The sequence below is a fragment of the Eleginops maclovinus genome, chromosome 18 (genome assembly GCF_036324505.1).
Source record: "Eleginops maclovinus isolate JMC-PN-2008 ecotype Puerto Natales chromosome 18, JC_Emac_rtc_rv5, whole genome shotgun sequence".
NCBI classification, from domain to species: domain Eukaryota; kingdom Metazoa; phylum Chordata; class Actinopteri; order Perciformes; family Eleginopidae; genus Eleginops; species Eleginops maclovinus.
In genome coordinates, this window is record NC_086366.1 from 11,436,903 (window position 1) to 11,457,619 (window position 20,717).

The 20,717-nt window shown below is 41.3% G+C and overlaps 1 protein-coding gene across 1 annotated transcript; it reads right to left on the reverse strand.

Annotated features, from left to right (window-relative positions):
* Positions 1–281: 281 nt before the first annotated feature.
* cpda (carboxypeptidase D, a) lies at positions 282–19,872 on the reverse strand. Its single transcript, XM_063906582.1, has 21 exons — positions 19,101–19,872; positions 17,482–17,729; positions 12,928–13,070; positions 12,598–12,767; positions 11,766–12,202; positions 11,456–11,647; positions 11,041–11,208; positions 10,742–10,851; positions 10,467–10,569; positions 9,954–10,096; positions 9,698–9,867; positions 9,287–9,589; positions 8,586–8,781; positions 8,214–8,349; positions 7,967–8,113; positions 7,574–7,672; positions 7,418–7,482; positions 7,064–7,195; positions 6,604–6,789; positions 3,060–3,162; positions 282–2,654 (listed from the first exon to the last, which is right to left on the reverse strand). The coding sequence occupies exons 1-21, from the start codon at positions 19,745–19,747 to the stop codon at positions 2,428–2,430; spliced, it is 4,125 nt and encodes a 1,374-aa protein (XP_063762652.1). The 5' UTR covers positions 19,748–19,872; the 3' UTR covers positions 282–2,427.
* Positions 19,873–20,717: the final 845 nt, after the last annotated feature.

Consider the following 20,717-nt stretch of genomic DNA (forward strand, 5'->3'; position numbering starts at 1 on the left):
ATAGTTTTCTGTAATTTGTAATAATTGGCTATTCAAATAAAGTCGATTGATTGAATGATAACCTTAAATAACCATGGTTTAATATGCTACTGTATTCGCTTGCGCAATTTAGATTTTTTTATTCATCACACCTTCCCAGTAAGGGCCCTTTCTTCCCACCTCCTAAATTCATCCATTATAAAAATCTTAGATTAGGACATTTTAAGACCTTCTAAGCCACAACGTGCCCCAAAACCCCAGTTAAGAATAGTACAATACCACACAAAATCGAGAGAGACGTCAGGTGTATTATTTAATTGTGTTTTGAGTTTTTGTTTGCATGTGATGATCAGACAAAGATTTTTATAATTATTGTTGGTGGCTGTAGCTTCACGGTTAACATGAATTTATTCATTTGTGTTGCTCATTCACAATTGCAAACATTATTTACAGTTTATTCCAGTCTATATAAAATCTTCACACCAACACTGCATGACTCTGACAGGCGTAACTTTAAAAAAATCAGACACACACATTCAAAGACTCATTATAAGAAAGAAAAACAATACAAATCTGTCTCTCTACACACATCAGCTTAACCTTCACTAACAGCTGCATCTGATAAAAGTAAAGAAGGAAATAATCTCTTCCGAACTGAGAATCAAGGCAAATTCTTTTGTGAAAAGGTTGTGTTTCTTTGAAAAAAGTGTAAAGGAAAACATGCATGGCTTCACCAATCTCAGAGTGCCATGTTGGGCATTTCAGCACATAAGTTACTGTCATTTTTCTACTAACTGTCCACTTGCATGTCGGCACACAAACCTGCTTCCTTGAGGAGTCCATATAGCCCAATTCAATATTATCATCCAGCTTCTTCAATATATGAGACAAATCTATTTTCTGCATTATCATTTTGCACCAGACTATGTTGTTCTTTAACGGAAATAAGGCAGTCTGTTTGTAGCCTCTTTTTCAGAGTCCCTGACAATGTTCTGAAGGGGAACCTCCAACAGCATATTATATTTACACATGGTAAGTATGTACGGAGGAGGTTTAAACTTGTGTGCAAAAAAGTCTAAACTAATTTACTCGCCTTTTTGCAGCTTTCAAACACTTTTGTATGACTACAAGTTTGGAAAACATGATTTTCTTTGCACTGGAACTTTAAAACATGCAGAACTGTTGGCCCTGATGTTGATGCATAGAGAGTGATCAGAAATGATGGACAGACCTTTGACTTTTGCACTCCAAAGTAATGTTTAGTGGAGGAATAAACACAAACATTAAAATGAAAACAGAATTAATATTCCATATAATGAAATAAAGTGAGAATGTGTCACACAACGTATTGTGTCCATATCCTACAACCTGTAGTTAAAACAAAACACAGAACAAAAAAAATACATTCTTTTTTTTTATGATTACATAGAGAATCATTGTTGATATCCTCAGCCGATAATATGGGACGATCTTTGCTTTCCATTTTGTGCAAGTGACCTCCATGCATACACGAGAGCACCCCGCAATCACTGGGCAGGTTTAATTCAAGCATTTCATCGGTAACAGACTCTCCCTGAAGCGATAAAAGCTTTTCAGAAGATCGCCCATGGTAATGGCTCTGGCCACAACATTGACTCACTGGAAAAATACAAAACTACTGAACCCAGGAAAGGGCAGCCCAGAGCCACCTGTGCAGAAACAGTGCAACACTGGAATTCAGCAATTTTTTTTTTATTCTTAAGTGATCTCTTATCATACCACCTGAGTATAGGATGGATCAAATATTATACGACCAGACTGTACACTTTACAGAAGCCAAGGCACAGTGTTGGATTCAGTGTCCAAAGGCTTGGACACTTTAATGTGGCAATGCTGTCTTTGACAAAATAGAAATGATTTATGATTGTATAGCTAAAGCAGTATTGAAAGTGATGCATGAAAACATTGTGGAGATTGTATAAGATGAAGCACTTCCATCCAGAATTTATTTCATATCTAAATAGGGGTGTATTTGGACTTGTCGGCTGGAAATCCTTAGGTAGGCAGGACAGGTTGTGGTAAATTATTACTCATGTGGCTCGGAGATGAAAAAGCAGTAAAACTCAAATCTGTGAAAAGGACGGACGGGGGTCACAGTGGACCAAACCTTTAGTACTCTCACCCTCTTTTTATCACCTTCTCTTTTTCCTTTTGTCCTGATCCAGTCACGTAGAAAGGGAGCAAACACTTTGGTCCAGACACCAGCAGAATGCTCTTAAAGAAATGATTTAGTAGCACTAATAACTGAGAGAGTCTTTAGAGTCTGTTGGTAAAATGGCACAAAGTGTCTTTATCACTCTTATACAGGGAGACAGATGCTGTCTGGACTTCAACCTGTTCCTTGTTGGTTAAATTTAAGGGAGATCAAAATAAAATACTGAGCCAACAGCTATATTAGTGCAATGGTGCTCAGATTTTGTTGGCGTACAGTGTATCCTCATCGCTTTCACTCTCGTCCTGAAACTCGTGGGCGAGCAACGACTTCTTGGAGCCCATGGAGGTGAGCCGGATCTCATCGTCATAATCATCTCGGTGCTGACGCAAGCGGTGGAAGCCATCTTTTTGACGATTAGACTTAGCTGCGCACACACACCAGATGATGCACGCCGTCACTACCAATGCTGTCATGGAGGCCGCTGCAAGGAGGAAGACAAATACATACTCAGCATGTCTGCTTACCATATTTAGTTTCTAACTGGAATACCATTTGAAAAAGGCAAAAGACTCCACTATACACCAGATTTAGTGTACTTCCAACAACAATTTCAGAAAGAAAAGAGTATGTCGTTGGTTTCAAAGACAACAAAAACAACATACAATATTTGAGACTTATCACTAGCAAGAGTTGCTTCAAAAGAGCTACAAGGCATGGTAACTAGTAAAACCTTTTTAGGAATAAATTGAATGGAAACACTGAACTGCAGTTGGGAATACAGTTTCAGCACATTAAAGTAGCCAAAATACAAAAATCATATATATTTTTTTATGTGGACATGTCACATAATGCCTTAAGTCAACACTGGTGAAAGTCTGTTGCTTACCTGCACTGGCCACCACAAACTCTCTGGGAAGGCCAAATATGCTGTTGTCCATGTCGAACTCAATAATGAGGAAGGTAGCAGCTTCATAGGAAGACACCACCACCTGCAATACACAAAACAAAGAAGCCTCTGAATACAAACCTTCGTACTTACTTTACATCTCGAAAAACTTTTCACAAGATTAAAAATGCAACATCTACCACATCATTTCATCCATCTGGCTGCTTCTCCAAATGGCTACAGCTCCCTACAGAAGTGCTGAGGTTGATTAGCTAATTAGCCCACCTCGTTTACAGGTGTGACTGCTCAGTTTAATCTGGTGCAGGTTGTCTGGTAGATCTAAAATAGGACAGGAGTGCTGGCTCGTAAATATCCTAAATTACACCTTCCTTCTGATAGGTCAATTTCAGAATTCACTTTCTGTAACTTGCTTGACTTTTCTCCACTGCAAGTGTCACTCATTTATTCAGAGTGATATATAATTAAAGCTAAAAGAAATGTGAGATCTAGGCTCAAAGCTCAAGAAACAAGGATTTCAAACTGTGGGCTTTCAGACCTGACAGAAGTGCCTGAACAAACTCTCAAAGAGTTGTTGTTGAAAAGTAAATGCACCTCTTGATCCTTTTTTTCCATTATGAATATATTTTGTTGGTAGTATTCAGACAGTATCGCACAGAAAAGCCTGCGGAGCTCCTGAATCACTAAAACTAACTACACTTCTTCAGAGGAATGAAATGTCTCCCTATGGCCTAAGGAGGAGTATTCGATGTCCTAAGAAATATGGGGTAACAACTAAAGAGAGGAAATACATGGTGGTTCCAAGTCCTGAGTTGGACTTTCTGTGTGAGCAGAGTGAAGCAGACCCACAGAAACCCCTGGATGAAAGATATATAAGGAACGCTGCAGTTCTTCCTGATCTAAATCTGCCCCACAGCGACAGATGTCTCCCTGGAGAAGAGAGGACCTCTAACAACCAGCCAGGCCCTCTGATGATCCACGGCTTCACAGTGCCAGAGTTCCAGCAGACATATCGGTCAGTGGTGGATCCTCGGATCTTCAGGCCTTGCGGGAAGCTCGCAGCCTACAGTCTGGAGCTGGGCTGTGACATTAAAGACCATCTGTTTCAAGAGCTGGCATACCCTACCCTTCAAATTTCAGAGCAGCCGAATGGAAAGGTGGAGGTGACTGAGGCCCCGTGCCCACGACAACGGTAACGACAGATAAACGTAGAACATTTCGACAGATGTGCCTATCGTGCACACGGCGACGGCGTTTTTTAGGAGTTGAAAACGGAGAAAACGCAAACGCCCCTCAAAGTGGAGATCTTGAAAACGTTCCAGTCTCTCGTCGCCGTAGGAACAGTTCAAAACGCAGAAGTGCGTTTTTTGCACAGGTTTTTTTTTTGCACAGGCATCTGGAAGTGACGTTCTAGCGCCAAATTTGAGCCTGCCCTTTGATAAACATGGATGAACGTGTAGCAGTAGCCGCGTTGAATGGTATGCATGCAGGCCAACAAATGGCGAGACTCTTTACCGAGAGTCATTTAGACCATAGGAGACGATACCAACGGATATTGGACATTATTGACGCACCGGAGGAGGAGACACGACGAAGTGAGAGACGAGTGTGGACGAGGCCAGGGAGAAGCTCCGAGTGGTGGGAGAACTTCGTTAATGATGTGGTGGACGAGCAAGCGTGGTACGAAAATTTCCGCATGACCAAAGACTCCCTTTATGCCCTGACTGACCTACTTCGTCCTCACATCGAGGGTCAATCGACTAATATGCGACAGCCAGTGCTGCCTCTGAAGAAGGTGGCATGTACACTGTACTATCTTAGCGATGAGGGGCGCCTCCGCAAAACAGCAAATTCATTTGGTCTGGGGAGATCTACGGTGTCGAGGATCGTAAACACATAGTTTTACCTGAAGTAAGTGTCTCCTCCTCGAAAGAGTTTCTCCGCCCGGCTCCGAAGATGAGCTGTCCTCCTGCACCGATTCTTCTGCTTCTGCTAGTTCTACACCGCCCAGCTCTGCTGCCCCATCATTTACGTCTGCCGTTTCGAGGCCATGCTCTACTGTTGTGGAGGCAGGGGTGGTACCCCAAATTTCATCACATAGCTCGAAAAACAAAGACACCACCCTCCCGTGCCCACTACGGCTCTGGGTGTCCACAGCATGCCTATATTTTATGCGCACGGCTTTAATTTTGGTTGCAACATGACCTTTGCTAACCTGGTCCTTAGCATGAGGGTACTTTGGGTCGTTTAGTGGGTAGTTCTCCATGAACGACTCCCATATTTCAGTATATTTGTTTTGGACACTCTCCCAATCAACATTATCCACTGCCTTCCTGGCTTTGTAGTTTAAAGTTGTGTTTAGCAGCAACTGGACCTCCTCATCTGTCCAAACAAAGTTTGAACTAGGCGTACTGTTATTGCCGCCGCGCTTCGCCATTTTCTTCTAACTGACGCGGAGGAAGTAGCCACAAAACAGGCATTTGGTATTGTTGCTACTGCCACCTACGTCCGGGGCGTGCTTACTTCATCGGCAAACTGCGAGTATTATGAGTTTTATACGTTTTCCCTGTTCCCATGGATAGACAGATATCCACCCCCAAAACGCTCGTGAGAACGCAGATAAACGCAGATAAATTGTGGAGGGGAAAAACGGACATCTGCGTTTTTGCTTCAGAGCGTTGTCGTGGGCACGTAGCCTGAGAGGTTTTGTGTGCTCCGCCCTACACCTTTCATAGATATTGACAGTAATGGGGAACCTCAGAGATATTCTCCTTTGTATGATTTATGAGCCAATTTTTTCTTGTTATGTCTCTTGGTACTTTATTTAGACATTTTATTTATTAAGGTTTTGTTTTCCTTGAAAAGTTGTGGCAGCTGGAATCATATCTAAAATGTGTTTTGAAAACATTTCAATTGTTTGAAATGTACAATAAAGCTCCTCTTCAGAGAGGTTTAAAAAATGACAAATAATGCAAGACCAATTAAACCAAAATCTGTGAATGCTGTATTTTTGGGGGGTCTTTATCTGCCTAAAGTTAATCCAGGGTTCTCAAAACCAGACATTATAAGCACATTTTTAACTGAGTAGTATCATCCCTTGACTAAAAACAGTTAATGTATAATAATGTTAACTAATTCAAAGGCCCAGGACATGTTTTGTAAGCTTTTAAAAAATGATCATACCGGAAAATTATAATTAAAACCTGTAACCTTACAGTTACTAAAAGGCATCTGAATGGTTCTGGATCAGGTTTCGTTTTAATATTAGCACACTACAGTACGCAGTAGATCTAGGGAAAAGCATGCAGACTAAGAAAGAACCACTGCAATATTTGTTCAATAAATTGAGTTGAAGAAATTAAAAGTTGAAGCCAAGCCATTAGTTTGGCTCCATCTAGTGGCCATCCTGTTAAGCATTTTAAATCTGAGTTAACTTGTTGTCAGGCGTTATTCAGATCTTGTCATCTACCTGAAAGCTAGTAGATTCCTAAAAAGCGATATGCAGTATATTTATAGAACAGCGTACCTCTTGACGTTGTTGTTGGTAGCCATCAGCAACCGCTTCGATGTGGTGGTTGCCAGGAGCCAGCAGAGCATGGAAGTAGCCGCCCTCTGCAGTAAAGACCCTCACTCCACCATTCAGCACAATGATCGCCCCAACAATAGGCTTTCCACTCTTGTCCCTCACAACGCCACCCACCCCTTTATGGACCTGGGCGGGGTAAAAATGGAGGGCAAATTTCAGTCTCAATAGTTCAATCGTAAATCTTAAATCCTTGATTTAAGGAGTATTTAGTTTGTCCTCACACTTGTTTAAAGCTGGAGCACTAAATTATTTTCAAGTTACTGCTGCATCATTTTCAGATTATATAAGTAACTGAAATAAGGTAAGAAAAGGTAAACAAAGGTGTAGAAGTTGTGAATAATCTACAAATACAATGTTAAACAAGTCAGCAGTGATTCTCTGATAACATCTTGCATCATACCTCCACCAACATGCTAAGGAGAGGCTTCTTGTTCTCAGCCCAGAGTGTGGCCAGCTGTTCAGCAGGAGGGAACAAACAGCAGCCACTATACACTGTGATCTCTGGACAGTGGCCAAAGTCCATGCTGAAGTCCTGGGAGGACGCAAATACACACAATGATACTTGAGACAGTACTGGGGCAGAAGCCTATTTCTGGCGTTGCTTTTAATTATTTTATTTTACATATCTTCAAAGTAAAGTATAATATACAAAAAGCTGTCAATACATAAACATTTTGCAAAACGTCTCCAAATGTAAGTTCTTAAGAAAGTACTAACAAACTGCTACAACAGACACTGGGGTGGAGAGACTCACCTTCATGCTCCCCATGTGACTTTGTCTCTCTGCTGCCCTCATGACTCCGTCTGGGATGTTGCCCACTGAATTAGAGACAAGTTTCGTAAGGTTATTTATGACTGATTGAATTCCAACACGTCAACTCAAATTACTCATAGTACTTGAAAGACATACTTGGCCCATCATTTGAACATCCAGTGTCCCCGAGGTGCATCTTAGGGTGGTTGCTGGCATAAACTCTTGCCAAGTACTTCAATGTGCCCTCATTTTCAACTGACAAAAAAAAAGTATGAGTGCATAAAACCAAACAGCCAAAGTCATCGCTTTGATTTCTCGCTGCACAATGTATGACTATATCTACAACAGTCAAGTTCATGTGCAGGCAGGCTGTGAGTAAAAACGAAGCAACACAAATCACATTCCTTTGGTACAAAGGGCAATCATAGAAGTGGTTTTGTCTCAACAATTGATTTTAAACCTCAATGAGTAAATATACTTTAGAAAATATATCATGCAGATTGCTTTAAATCTATTCGAACAAAGCAGTGTTTTCCATCATGGTTTTACCAGACTGGACGGGCTTGTCATATGGGTATGTTACAACAAGGGAGCCTCCATCGAGGGCTACAGACAGAGTGTAGCTCTTGTCGAGGATCAGGTCCATCATGGCTCGGGTCTCTGGTTGGGGCTCAACCACACGCAGTGACGCATTGCCTAAAAGAAAAAGAGGAAATGAGATGGACAGGAAATTTTAGATGCTTTTCTTTTCTGATCTCATAATCTAATTGCACACATACAAATTCAGACAACTGACCGAAGAAGTCTGTGTCCAGATCCTTGCCCTGAGCATTGGTTAAGCCCTGTGTGGAGGCGCACTGCTTCTCAATGGCCTGTTCTCGTCCATCTGGGTTGATAGAAGGCACGATGACAATCCGGGTCTCATTGATCAGCTAGGGAAGGGAAATACAGAACAAACTGTTACAGTCATTGATTAATCATATGCTTCATTAAGGGAACTGGTTACAGTACAAACTGAAGCCAATCCCAAATATGAAATGAGTGTGGATTCCTCCGCGAATGAAAACTAATTTGTGAATTTTTTAAAAGCTTAATGTGAATGCTGTACACAGTTGATAGAGTCCAGGCTATCAAAATATTGTATTTCCTGAATCACTCCATTACTCACCCTGCTGATGGCTGGGTTCTTGCCATAGTTGATACACAGGAAGGCAGCAAATTCCAGCAGCAGCTCTGTGCCTACTGCGGCATTACCGTGGATCCCTGCTACAAAGCGGATCTTAGGCTCAGATGGTTCAGTTTGCTCTGGTTTGTTGGAGATCTCCAGAGCCCAAATGGTTCGAAACTCTACACTTTGGCCCAAACTGGAGATAGAAAGAGATAAACCACAATACACATGAGTATTTCAAGACTGTTCACATAAAGATTTTAACTAATATATATCAAAGAAAACTCAGCAGTGAATTAATCAGATTAAGACTGTTGTTTTTTGCATTGCAAGTTTAGATGTTTCCCAAAATAATGCAATATCTAATGTTTATTTTTGGTGAATTTAGGAGAAATCAACAGATGCAAATAGAAAAAGATGGTATAAAATAAACCTCTAAATGTTTTTGATACGAGTGTTTCATTTCCACTGGTCTAAACACAGAACAAAAAAGCCCAAACTTCTAAAAAGTATTAATGTATTAAAAAACAACAACATTTTTGCCTGCAGAGTCTTCCCTCAGGAAAAGTAACCAAAGTCATGAGACACAGAAATAGTCAGGACAGCATTGACTTCTGGTATGCAGAGAGTGAGAAGAATAGAGGTATGATATGAAACATTTGTGTTCACTAAAAGAAAATGATATTGGCTAGTACCATTACCTCTGTAAAGATGTAATTTTGGGAAAGTTAAGTGTGAGGCCTCTTAGAAAGCCAGACAGCTCCTTGTTGCCTCTGTAGCGGAAGCTGTTATCTGTGGCCGTACTCTTGACCAAATCCTCCAAACCCTGGCCGAGGGACAGGTCCTTGATTAAGGTCTGGAATTTAATATCTGATGGGTTCTGCGTGGGTTGGGGGCCTTTGGGAGATGGGCCTTTTGTGTCTGAGTGTATACGTGTCAGTCTGAAGTCCACCACCTCTGTTCCACCTATAGAGACTGTGGCGTAGGTCCTCACAGATGTATAACTGGACAACAGAGAAAGATAAAAACAGTGGTAAATAAAAGCACAGAAAAATCGAGAAACTTGACGGTAAATTATTTGTTTGTTTTTCCTTGTGAAATCAAAATCTTACCCATCAGCAGAGGCGATGATGAAGTAAGTCCCCGGGGACAGCAATCTCCAGTAATCTCCAGTGCGAGCTGAGGTGATGTTGTGGTCTATCCCCTCCACAGTAATGGTAGCATTGGGAATTCCTGTGCCGTCCCTTATGTCAGAGACGGTTCCTTTTACTCCAACGTGAACCTACAGAGACACCACATAAACATGAGTGGATGCAAAGCTGAGTGAAACGGGGAAAGAGGTTCTGGGAAATGTTGAGATTTGTCAACCTGGTGTATGAACTCAAGCAAGGATCGTCTGTTTTGTTCCCAGTGTTTGGGCAGTTCCTTTTCCATGGGGTACTTTACACAGCCCAGCTCGATGGTCACCTCAAAACAGTTGGTGTTTAAGTAGTTCCAGTCCTGCATGCCCCCTTCGAGAAGAAAGTCAAACAGCAGAAAAACAACTTTTACACATAAAGTGGCGTTAATTAAATGTTCTGATCTACTGCACACAGGGATAGCCTTTCAATACTTTTAATATAATAAATGATTATGATGAGGTCTACAACTACAGTATCTTCATTTTTTTTTGTTGCCTTGAGTAAAAAAAAAATTCATAATTAAGCTTTATTATTAGATGTGTAAATAAAACACATCTATCAATCCTCTGTTTTGAGGCTTTAAAATGAGAAATGGATTTCTCCAAAGAGGTTTGGGCGTAAGGGTGACTTGGCTAATCTCCTGTGTAGCAGAAAAATGAATGCAGCGAGTCACAAAGGAGGACGAATGGTGTAGGCTTACCAGGAACATTATACCAGTGTGCGCCATTGGTGATGCCATCCTCAAAATATTCATCAGGGTACAGCGTCTCACAAGGGTGTCCATTGTGCATTAAAGGATTTTGCTGCAAGTGAAAATACATCAATGAGTCCTGTTGTGGTCAGGTTATAAAACCGTGTCTCTGCAAAGAATTTTCAAAAAGCCAATGGCCTTTATCTGTCCTGCCTCTACACTTTTCAACTACAACAAGCAGACATTATCCCAGACTGAAAACGGATCCAACAGTGTCCGGTTACCTGTGAGTACGCTCTAGAAATCTGCTGAAAGACTTTGTCATCAGGCGACGGGCTGTACTCAGATGTCCCCTTTTTGTCATCATCGTAAGGGTAGTTGACCACCAAGGAGCCTAAGTTCCACATCACACAGACAAGAGCAAAGAAAACATCTACATTTGTGCCAAGCTCATTCAGAATAGTAATCCTCTAGTGAAGTAACTTTAATTAATGTTAATAGAAATAAAAGATCATAAAGATTATGATATTGAAGCAAAAAAATTTCAATCTCTTGCATTAAGATTTTATAAAGGAGCCGGTACCTCCATGAAGGTTGGCTGACAGGGTAAAGGGGATGCTCTTCAGCCAGTTCATCACAGCTATAGTCTCCGGCTGTCTGGGCTCTGTGATGTTCACAAACTGGTCCGGGAAGTTTCGGTTCAGGTCGAAATTGTTGCTGTTGTTGCGCCCATTGTAGCCCTGTTCATCACCTGTGGGGAAAAAAGATCTTGTGATGAGTAACCTACATGTGTCTGTAACCACACCATGCTCCTGATGAGGAGATACACCTCAGCTGCATCTCCACTCTACTTCCTGTTACACATCAGAAGCAGCTAGGTGCTAAAAGCTATTGGCAGAAAGAGCTATAAAGCTTTTTTTGTTCAGTTACTGCTTGAATCATGTGTGCCCTTTATACTTCATACAGTGCAGATAGGGTTACCAGTATATATCCCTTACCTTCAATTGCTACCTCATAGCCGTCAGGGTTCATAGAAGGCATGATGTGAATGCGGGTACTGTTGACCAGCTGAGTGACCTCCGGGTCAGTACCATAGTTACGGCACAGGTACTCGATGAGGTTAAGCATCAACTCTCGGCTTACCACTTCATTACCATGCATGTTGGCTACATACTTGAACTCTGGCTCACCTGAGTAATAAAAAAAAAAGGTCAGGGTGAAAATCCATATATCTGTAGGGCTAAATCTTCATGACATGTAAAGAAAAGAAAGTATCCCAACTCCTTTAATCAACCCTATAAGACATACCATGCTCATGGACAGTGGGGTTGTCAGAGATGACCATCACATAGAGTTCGCGGCCTTCCACGGAGCGACCAATCTTGTAGAGATAGGTAATCGAGGGGAAGTCGCTGCTGTATTTGCGCAAGAACAGCTCCATGTCTGCGTAGTTGTGGTGACGAAATTCCTGTGGCTGAATGGGCTGATGTTCCGGTGGACGTACAGCAGGGCTGGAGTTGCCTCCATTAGAAGGAACTAAGCGGGTCTTTGTGGCGTCAGAAGAGGTGGTGATGGTAGTAGTAGTAGTAGTGGTGGAGATGTTTGGATGATTGGTGGAGGGCAAGGAGTTTGTAGTCACAGTGATGCTACCGGCAGCCTTAGTGACCACAGGGGCCAAGGTAAAGTTAAGTTCTGTGGCTTTGCCCTCCACAACCTGGACACTGTTTACTGTCATCGGTGTGAAGCTGGAAAAAAAACACATGCTTGAGTATTTTTACTCCACCTTAAAAGGAAATGCAGAAATAAGATGACATAACACCAAAAAAGAGTAATCGGAGAAGTGTACTAAATTTCTCTACCAGGAAGTAGGACATTAATTAATCGGTAACCCTTTAGAGGAAGTAAGTCATGCATGACTTCAGTTAAGCACTTGAGGGTCAATCTGTCTGGGACATGGAGGGTGAGCTTCATTGTCTACTAAGTTTGCTTTGTTCATTGTAGTTGGGCAACAATCGCTTGCTGTGCCGTCACTGCAATGAAAACCCGAAAAACATTTAGCATTTTATTATTAGGTGTTGTCTTTTAGTGCATAACCCTTTTTAAACCTGCTATGCAGAGTAACTTTAGTGGTTTTCCTCACCCTGGGGCCACAGCTGTGATGTTGTATGTTCCTGGGAGTAGAAGGCGATAGTATTCCCCGTATGGTCCTGTGGTCAAGTTGTGGCGAATGCTGGCCACCACAATGTTGACATCGGCGACGGCAGTGCCATTGATGGCCTCTTTCACAAAGCCACGAACACCTATATGGACCTGTAAGACAGCGTAATCGTAAACACCAAGGGCATCATGCTAAACTGGAGAAATGATGTGCCAAAGATTGGGGCGTTATCCTTTTAAATAAACAAAACTAAAAAGTATAATTTATGCTGATTTATCATTACTCATTTATTTAGCTAAGAAGGAGTCCTACCTGTGCTATGTAGGCTAGTAGGGATTCCCTGTTTAGATCCCATTCCTTATGGAGCTCAGAAGAAGGAGGATATTTGCAGCAGCTCAGTTCCATGGTGATTTCCAGACAGTTCCCATGGAGGTAGTTGTAGTCCTGCATCCCTCCTAGAAAACACGAAAACCATGTAATTAAAAGATTAAGCTACAAATGGCATCAAAACATTTAACTGAATATGACATAAAAGAAAAAGATGTGTCTGAATCATTGTTTTAAACTCATGTGTATAACAGGATATTGTAAAGTTAACATGTTCTGCTTCTCTGCTGAGAGGCAACTTTATTAACAAAGAAGGACCCTCTGTCTGAAAAGGCCTGAGTCCGACTTTGTCTCTTCAGTGGCACGGTTTAAAGAAGTGTTTATTGTGGCCACAAGCCATGACTTCTGCAGTAAGGCAAACAGAGAGCCACACAAGAGGGCCTGCTGTTCAGCTGGCCATCCCACCGGAGCGACAGCAGGCAGCTGGAGGCTTTTTGGCTGGAGGCGTTTCCATGAGTGCCTGCTGGGTGACTGCAGGGACCCAGTGAAACAGCCAGCTTTTACCACTTTGAACACAGTCAAAAGTAAAATGGCTCGAACATTAACACTTACAAATAACTTCAGAAATACTTCAGAAAAGCAACCCGTCTGCCACCTGTCTCAAAGAACAAGAGACAACTGTCTGTGATGGACAAGAGAGAGAAGCAATCTCAGCAATCTCTGAGCACCACAGTTGTATATCCAGTGCCATGTGCTGTTTTATTCTATGCTTTGTGTGACCTTCCTCATCTTATTTATTTCTGCACTTAACGGTCATAACACTGCCCAGTAAGTATGATCTGATCTGTTGGCATGATGACAGCGTCCTCTTGAAAGTAATCGTTCTAACTGTAAAAAAACATTACAATGCTCCCTTTCGAGTCGAGGACAAAAAGTTGCAAGCATTTTAGTGTTACACGCCTTGGATCTGATAGCAGGCGCACCAAAATATACACCACAAAAACAAGTTCCTCCCAGTCGTCCCCGGTCGAGCAGCAGCTGTTCGGCGGTTTGAAACTTGGCGAGGGTGACTGGCATTTACTGGAAACTGTAAAGCGCAACTTGTGATAAAAGCGCTCTACAGACATGATGCAAACATGTTTTTTATTTGTTTATTTTGCATTGGTGTAACAGAACAGATTACATTTAATAATGACAGGAAGGGCAGCCCCATTGTATACCCAGGACTAATCCATTAATACTGAACCGGGTGGTATAAACCTTTACACAATAGGACAATAGGGACCATGCCCTCTGAGCTTATTTTGACAGTGGTGGTGCTTAGAGGTGTGTCGTGGTAATTCATTAGAGGTTTTATCCCCTGTGGTGGAAGCGGAGATAGCACGGTGCTATGTCAACCAAACCAGACGTAGCCTTTAGAGAATACCACATACTAATGATAAGCAAATAACACTAGATCTACATCCAGCTGTGACAATGTGTGGAAATCCATACGTGGCTGAACCACATGTCACACCACCCTTTTTCTCCTGCCGGTCACAAGTTGGCGCTGAGTGCTTTGAGCAAACCTGAATCGAGTTTAATTTACGTAAAGTAAACACCTTTAGTAGGCTAACTATAGAAAGAGACTGTCAGACCTAACCTCAAATATCCTGTATTGGTACCGGATCAAGTGATCCAGAGACACACCCTGAAATGAGCAGCAAACCACTGGCAAGACAAGGGAGCTAAAGACAGAGCTGGTAGCTGAACATGAAGAGCAGGGCACAAGGGCGTTTATGACTTTAAGGGTTTAGTGATAAAAATGCATCAGTCAAACATTTAAAAAGGAGAATCCAGATGGAAATGTATTTATAATGAAAGCATTACTCTCATATGACTGTATGAGCAGTCATATGACAGTAAGCAGCATGAAGGGGCAGCAAAAGTATCCTCTTAGGCACTTTCCAGGCCTCAGTTTATCACATCAATAATGCTGCATTTCTATAAAGTAAAATTATATTCTTGCCTTCCTTCTCCTCTATTTCTGAAAAGGCAGAGACATATCTTAGAAAAACCTAGGCATACAGCTTTGAGGAAATGACTCATATGTGTTTAAAACCATTTAGACTCTGCAAGATCAAATAGAAATAGTAAACGTTGTAAGATAAAAACCTTAAAACTCACAACATAAATTTACAACCACAACAGAAGGGCCTCATTTTGGGCTCAAGGTTACAAGTAAAGGACGCCCGCTGAAGCCAGTGTCAAAAGATTATGAGTCAAGATAACATGTTTTGCTGAATCATTATTTCAAGCCCAGACTCGCAAACAAAAAACTCTCCTGTCCCTGGCTCTGGCTCTGGCTCTGGCTCTTTGCCTGGACCAATCATTATGTCACACAATGTCCTGACCGTTTCCATCATCTGCCATTAGCCCAGTATTAGCAGTGACATTTCATCCGCTGGGACATGTCATACAGATGCAGCACTGTTTAACACTTCTTACTACTGTTGTCACGATACCAACATTTTTGTTTCGATACAGATACCAAGTCAAGAATTGCGATTTCGATACTTTTTCGATACTTTTCTTAAAAAAGGGGAAACTGTCTTAAATGTCATTATTGTGCTTTATTTCAAACCTGGGGGGAAAAAATCAGTCAAACCAACTACTTATAGTAGATGAACAAAATTATTCAAAAGTTTACATTAACTTTGGATAATAACACGGGAGAAATAAATGGAGTGCTCTCTTTTCCCCTCTCCCTCTCTCCCTGTCCTGACAGCCAGTCATATCCGTCTCATGCAGCTCAATGATCCAGTAATGAGTGAATCGACAGTGAAGGATAAACATATTTATAACTAGTTTAGCTAGTTCCAGATGTATATAAGATAGTGTTTAACTTGAAGTACATGTTTTGCTCCACGCAGGGGTCCCGTCACAACGAGCGGAGCTGCGGCGGTGATTATGTAGAGCTGCGTGTTTTTCGTCAGCAGAAAATGTAACCAAAATACTTCCAAATCGTTTCTTGCATCTTTTTTGTCAACAAGCCGAGGCGCATCGGCAATAGCACTCGCACTTGCAGCCATGCTCTCGTTTTGTCACATGATATGACAGCTACAGCGTGCATGAGAGAGGGGAGGTACTGCAGCGCTTAACACACACAGGAAATACGGCTCTTATTTTAGAAAACCACAAACTTAAAAGCTATTCATAAACTGACCTAAAACCTGTCCTGAACAATCATTTGTTCAGCATTTGTAATTGCGGGCAAGTAATGGTACTTGCAGCTGACACTATGAAAACACATTCATGAAAAAACACATAAAAAATGTAACACACTTAACAGATATTTACTTTACTGGTGGAGAGCTACCGTACAGTTTGGCCACGAATACGTATTTGACCAAAGCAAACACATGATCATTCATGGGAAATCATCAATTGGAAGACACACTATCCTCCTGGAATCAAGTACAACAATGAAGTCACATCTTAACAGGAATAGCCGAGCGGAAACCTGAGGCAGCAGACATCACCACCCTCCCCCCCCATCCCAAAAGAACAAAAGCAGAGAGACGCTGAGTATTTTTCTTGACCCGAGTGCTGAACAAGGTAGGGAAACAACTCAATGGCCAGAGTTTCATTTTCTTGGTTAACCCGTTTAGTGCTCTAACTCTTTCAGTAAGTATAGGCCACAGCAAACAGGATAAGTACAGCATGATAGCAGACAGCTTCAAAACCAGGCCACACTATTCAGTGCATCAATGACTGAATTGTTAAGCGGATATTATTAATGGTTCTCACGGGGGAATAACCATAGAGTTTTATTCTTTGCAGCTCTATTAAAAAAACGTTCTATAACAGGTTACACAATGCAGCTATAATGTGCAACTCTTAATGCTAACTATGCACTTTGCTTTACGTTTAACTGAGCTTTTCTTGGAGGGGATAAAGCTGGTGAATACTGCCTATGAGCACGTTGCTTTCTGGAATGTAAACATAGCTAGTCTCACGCTCACATAAGATTGCACTTTTTTGTGATCTGCAGTGGGAAAATCCCTTATCACGATCAAGACTTGGCTGTGGTCACCAAGTGTAAAGGATATAGTCATATGTTTCTCTTTAAAATTATTTGCAGCTTGTGAATACCAACCACATACATTAGGGAGTAAGTTACAATCTCAGCTTTCAGAAAACGAGATGAAAAAGCAGCAACACAGGTTTCCCATAACACATATTTGCTTCTTAACATTTCTCTTTCCTGCTGTCTACATCATCAAGCTATTGAGAGAACAAACACAGGAAACAAAATATCCTCTTAGCTCTTAGTTCAAAGAAACAACACAACAATCCCACTTGGCCGTCTCCATGGAATCACATAGCCTACGTGTCTCCCTTCTGAGTGTTATAACTCATCTCTGTATGACAAAAGGTCTGAAGGCATATTACAGGATGTGAACACCATAAGTCACCATGGCTTGAGATTCAACAACAATCATTTGATTTCAATCACTAAACCAGGCATTTAAGACAATATATAATTGATCATCTTACCAGGCACGTCGTACCACTGCGCCCCATTGGTGATGCCGTCTTTGAACTTTTCAGTCGGGGAGTCAGGACAGTTGGGCTCGCCGGTCTTCATCACAGGGTGGTTCTTGGAATACACCAGGGCCAAGTATCGAAACAGGGCGTCGTCCTCGGCCGGGCTGTAGTGGCCCTGCCGCTGGTGCGTGGTCGAGTCATCAAAAGGGTAACTGGCAACCACAGTGCCGCCGTGCAGATTCCCCGAAAGTACAAACCTGAGACACAATGGCACAGTTAAGAATTCTTCCTCAAGGATCTGTTGGGGGTCAGTATAAGCATTCAACGGTTTTTCGCTTACAGGGTTTCCAAAGCATGTTTACAGGAATACTTGTAAACATGCAGGGTTTAAGTCTAGTCTTCCACGCCATGTCAATTTACATCAAATGTTATTTTTTAAAGCTGCAATAATTTGCTATATTTCCTGCTTGTTTAATCCATTTTTTTTTCATCATTACATTGAATATCTTTGGGGTTTGGATTGACCAGACAAAGATAGACACTTTCATAATTTCGGACATTTTATGGACTAAACAATTTAACAAAAAAAGTCAGCTCATGGCATAGAGGGGCACAAGACCGAATCATATAAATAAATTAAAATGAAATCGCTTTTAAGAAGCTTTAACTACTGGTTGTTTTGCATTCTTGCTTGAAAAAGTAGCTCAAACAGTAAATCGATTCTGAAAACAGTTTTGCTCAACTCATGTAAACATCAGTCTTAAACACTAGGATATTATGGGGTAACAATCAAGTAAAAGTGTTTCACTTTATTGTGAGTAACACCTGCTACCCATGGAGGTCTTAAAGGAGACAAAGAAAAGTGTTGCTCATTGACAGGAATGTTTGTCACTCTCCAAATTCTGTCCTTTGAGTCTCACAGTGACCAGAACGTGTTTAAGATCATTGAAGTTTACTCAAGTCATTCCAACCTGTGCGCCGGGCAACAAGACCAGCTCAGTGGGTTATGCAGGGTGGACGAAGTACTCAGATCTTAAGTAAAAGTAGAAATACCAAAGTGTAGATTTACTCTGTTACAAGTCCTGGATTCAAAATGTGGCTTTTATGTGGAGTTAAATTAAAGGCATCAAAATATACTTAAAAAGTGCCAAAAATAAAAAGGTACTCATGGTCCATAAATGGTCCGTTTCAGATAGGATGTTATGATTATAATTATTGATGTATTAATATGATTATTGACACAGCTGGTATCGGTGGAAGTGATTTGAATAACTTTATTTACTGCTGGTAGCTTGAAATGTTAATCCAGCTGCAACTAAAGTCTTATTCAAGTGTTGATTATTTATTTTATTCATTGATCCCTATCTGAGAAGTAACAACAGGTATTAAATGAATGTAGTGGAGGATAGGTAAGGTGGGAAAAAGCAGGGGGAAGAAGACGATACAAGTTAACCCTCACATATTAAACATTAAACCTATCCTCCTACTTGGAGTTAGGTACAAGTACAAGTAGCAGAACATGGAAATACTCAAGTAAACTAACTACCTCAAAACTGGAACTTAAATGTAATTCATTACTGGCTGGGTGTGACCATGTGCAGTGTGTTCAATGGAGGAAAGGGACTCACTTTTTCTCCTTGATCCACTTCATCATAGCCACCACCTCGGGGATATTATCTTGATTGAGAATCTTCTCATCATACTGGTCAGGGAAGCTTCTGTTGAGGTCCACATCTAGGGCATTATTTCGACCCATGTTCTGTCCATCGCATTCCCCCTCTCTGGACTCCTCAAAGCCGTCAGGGTTCATACTGGGCATGATGTAAATATCCGTGGTGTCCACCAGCTCAGTAATTCGGGGTTCCTCTCCATATTCAGCCAGCAGGTACTCCACCAGGTACACCAACACCTGCCTGGACACGGTTTCGTCGCCATGCATGTTACCGACATATTTCACTTTGGGTCTCCCCGGGGTGTCTCTGCTGGGGTCCTTCGTGATCCGCATCACCCACAGCTCCCTATCGCCCACAGACTTACCTATGCTCGAAAGGCTAGCTATGTGAGGGTATTTATGCACTAAGGACTGTAAACGCATGGTCAGGTCAACATAATGGTAGTATTTGTTGTAAGTTTCTACCGGTTCCTCCGTCGAGGGGCTGACGCTCCGTGTCCTGGCGTCACCCGGGGAGACAACATGAGAGAGAAGAAAGGCGAGAAGAAGAAGTGACACCCGGAGTTTCGGCCTCGTCAAGAGACACTCCCAAACGTGAACCATGTCGAAGTATCTTCAACTTCTACACCATGAGGACGTTCAAATTAAAGAAAAAACACCCGGTCCGGAGAGTTTGGCTCCCCAGCGACAGTCGTATTATTAGTGCTGTCAGAGCCTGGCCTGCTTGTTTCCATCTACTTCCGCTAACAGCAGAGGGGCGGAGCTACATGCTGACGTCACATTTTAAGGTGAACCGGTGTAGATTATTTTTACCCTTCTGCACGAATTTCCACTATTTATAATACGTTGTATAACACCTAACCAGAAGTGGCAGAAGCACTTATATATTGTACTTGAGTAAAAGTAGAAATTAGTGTAGGGAAATTCTGTTACAAGTCAAAGTCCTGAAATTAACATTTTACTCGAGTTAAAGTACAAAAGTATAAGCATCAAAATATACTCATTATGCATAACAGCCCATTTTAGTAGAATATAAATGACATGTTTTGATTATAATAATTTTATCAAAGCTGGTAAAGTGTAATCGCTTATGCCGTAGGGTAGCTATCGAATTTGACTCCAGGTTTTAACTAAAGTCATGTTTAAGTTTTGATAATATATCACATCATTAAACAGTAGCTTCAGGTATTGAATACATTTAGTGGAGTAAAAGTATTCTATATGATAAGATTTACCTCTGAATTGCACAAATTTGAAATACTCAAGAAAAAAATATTTGAGTCTCTCCAATAGTACTTAAGTAAAGTACTTTAGTAAATCTACTGAATTTACACCACTGCACCTAACAGCCATGTCATTCAGTGTCATGAATGACCGATAAATTCTAGCAACAATATATATGTATTTTTTTTCATTGTTAATTATTTATTTATTTAAATTGTACAAATGATTTACTATTTTTCCATCTGATACATCTGTTGATTCTGAAAGATGTTTCTATATTATACAGTATATGTTGTTTACTACTGCAGGTTGTCTACGTTGCTATAGTCTATGATTCCTTTTTAAATCA

What these genes read in the sequence shown, in the direction of transcription:
- cpda (XM_063906582.1), bottom strand. Translation starts at nt 19,747, where the DNA reads ATGGTTCACGTTTGGGAGTGTCTCTTGACGAGGCCGAAACTCCGGGTG. An exon ending in ATCACAGCTGTGGCCCCAGG is followed by an intron (nt 12,203 to 12,597) that starts GTGAGGAAAACC and finishes TTTTTTTTCCAG; the next exon opens with CTTCACACCGATGACAGTAA. An exon ending in ACCAACAACAACGTCAAGAG is followed by an intron (nt 3,163 to 6,603) that starts GTACGCTGTTCT and finishes TGTGTATTGCAG; the next exon opens with GTGGTGGTGTCTTCCTATGA.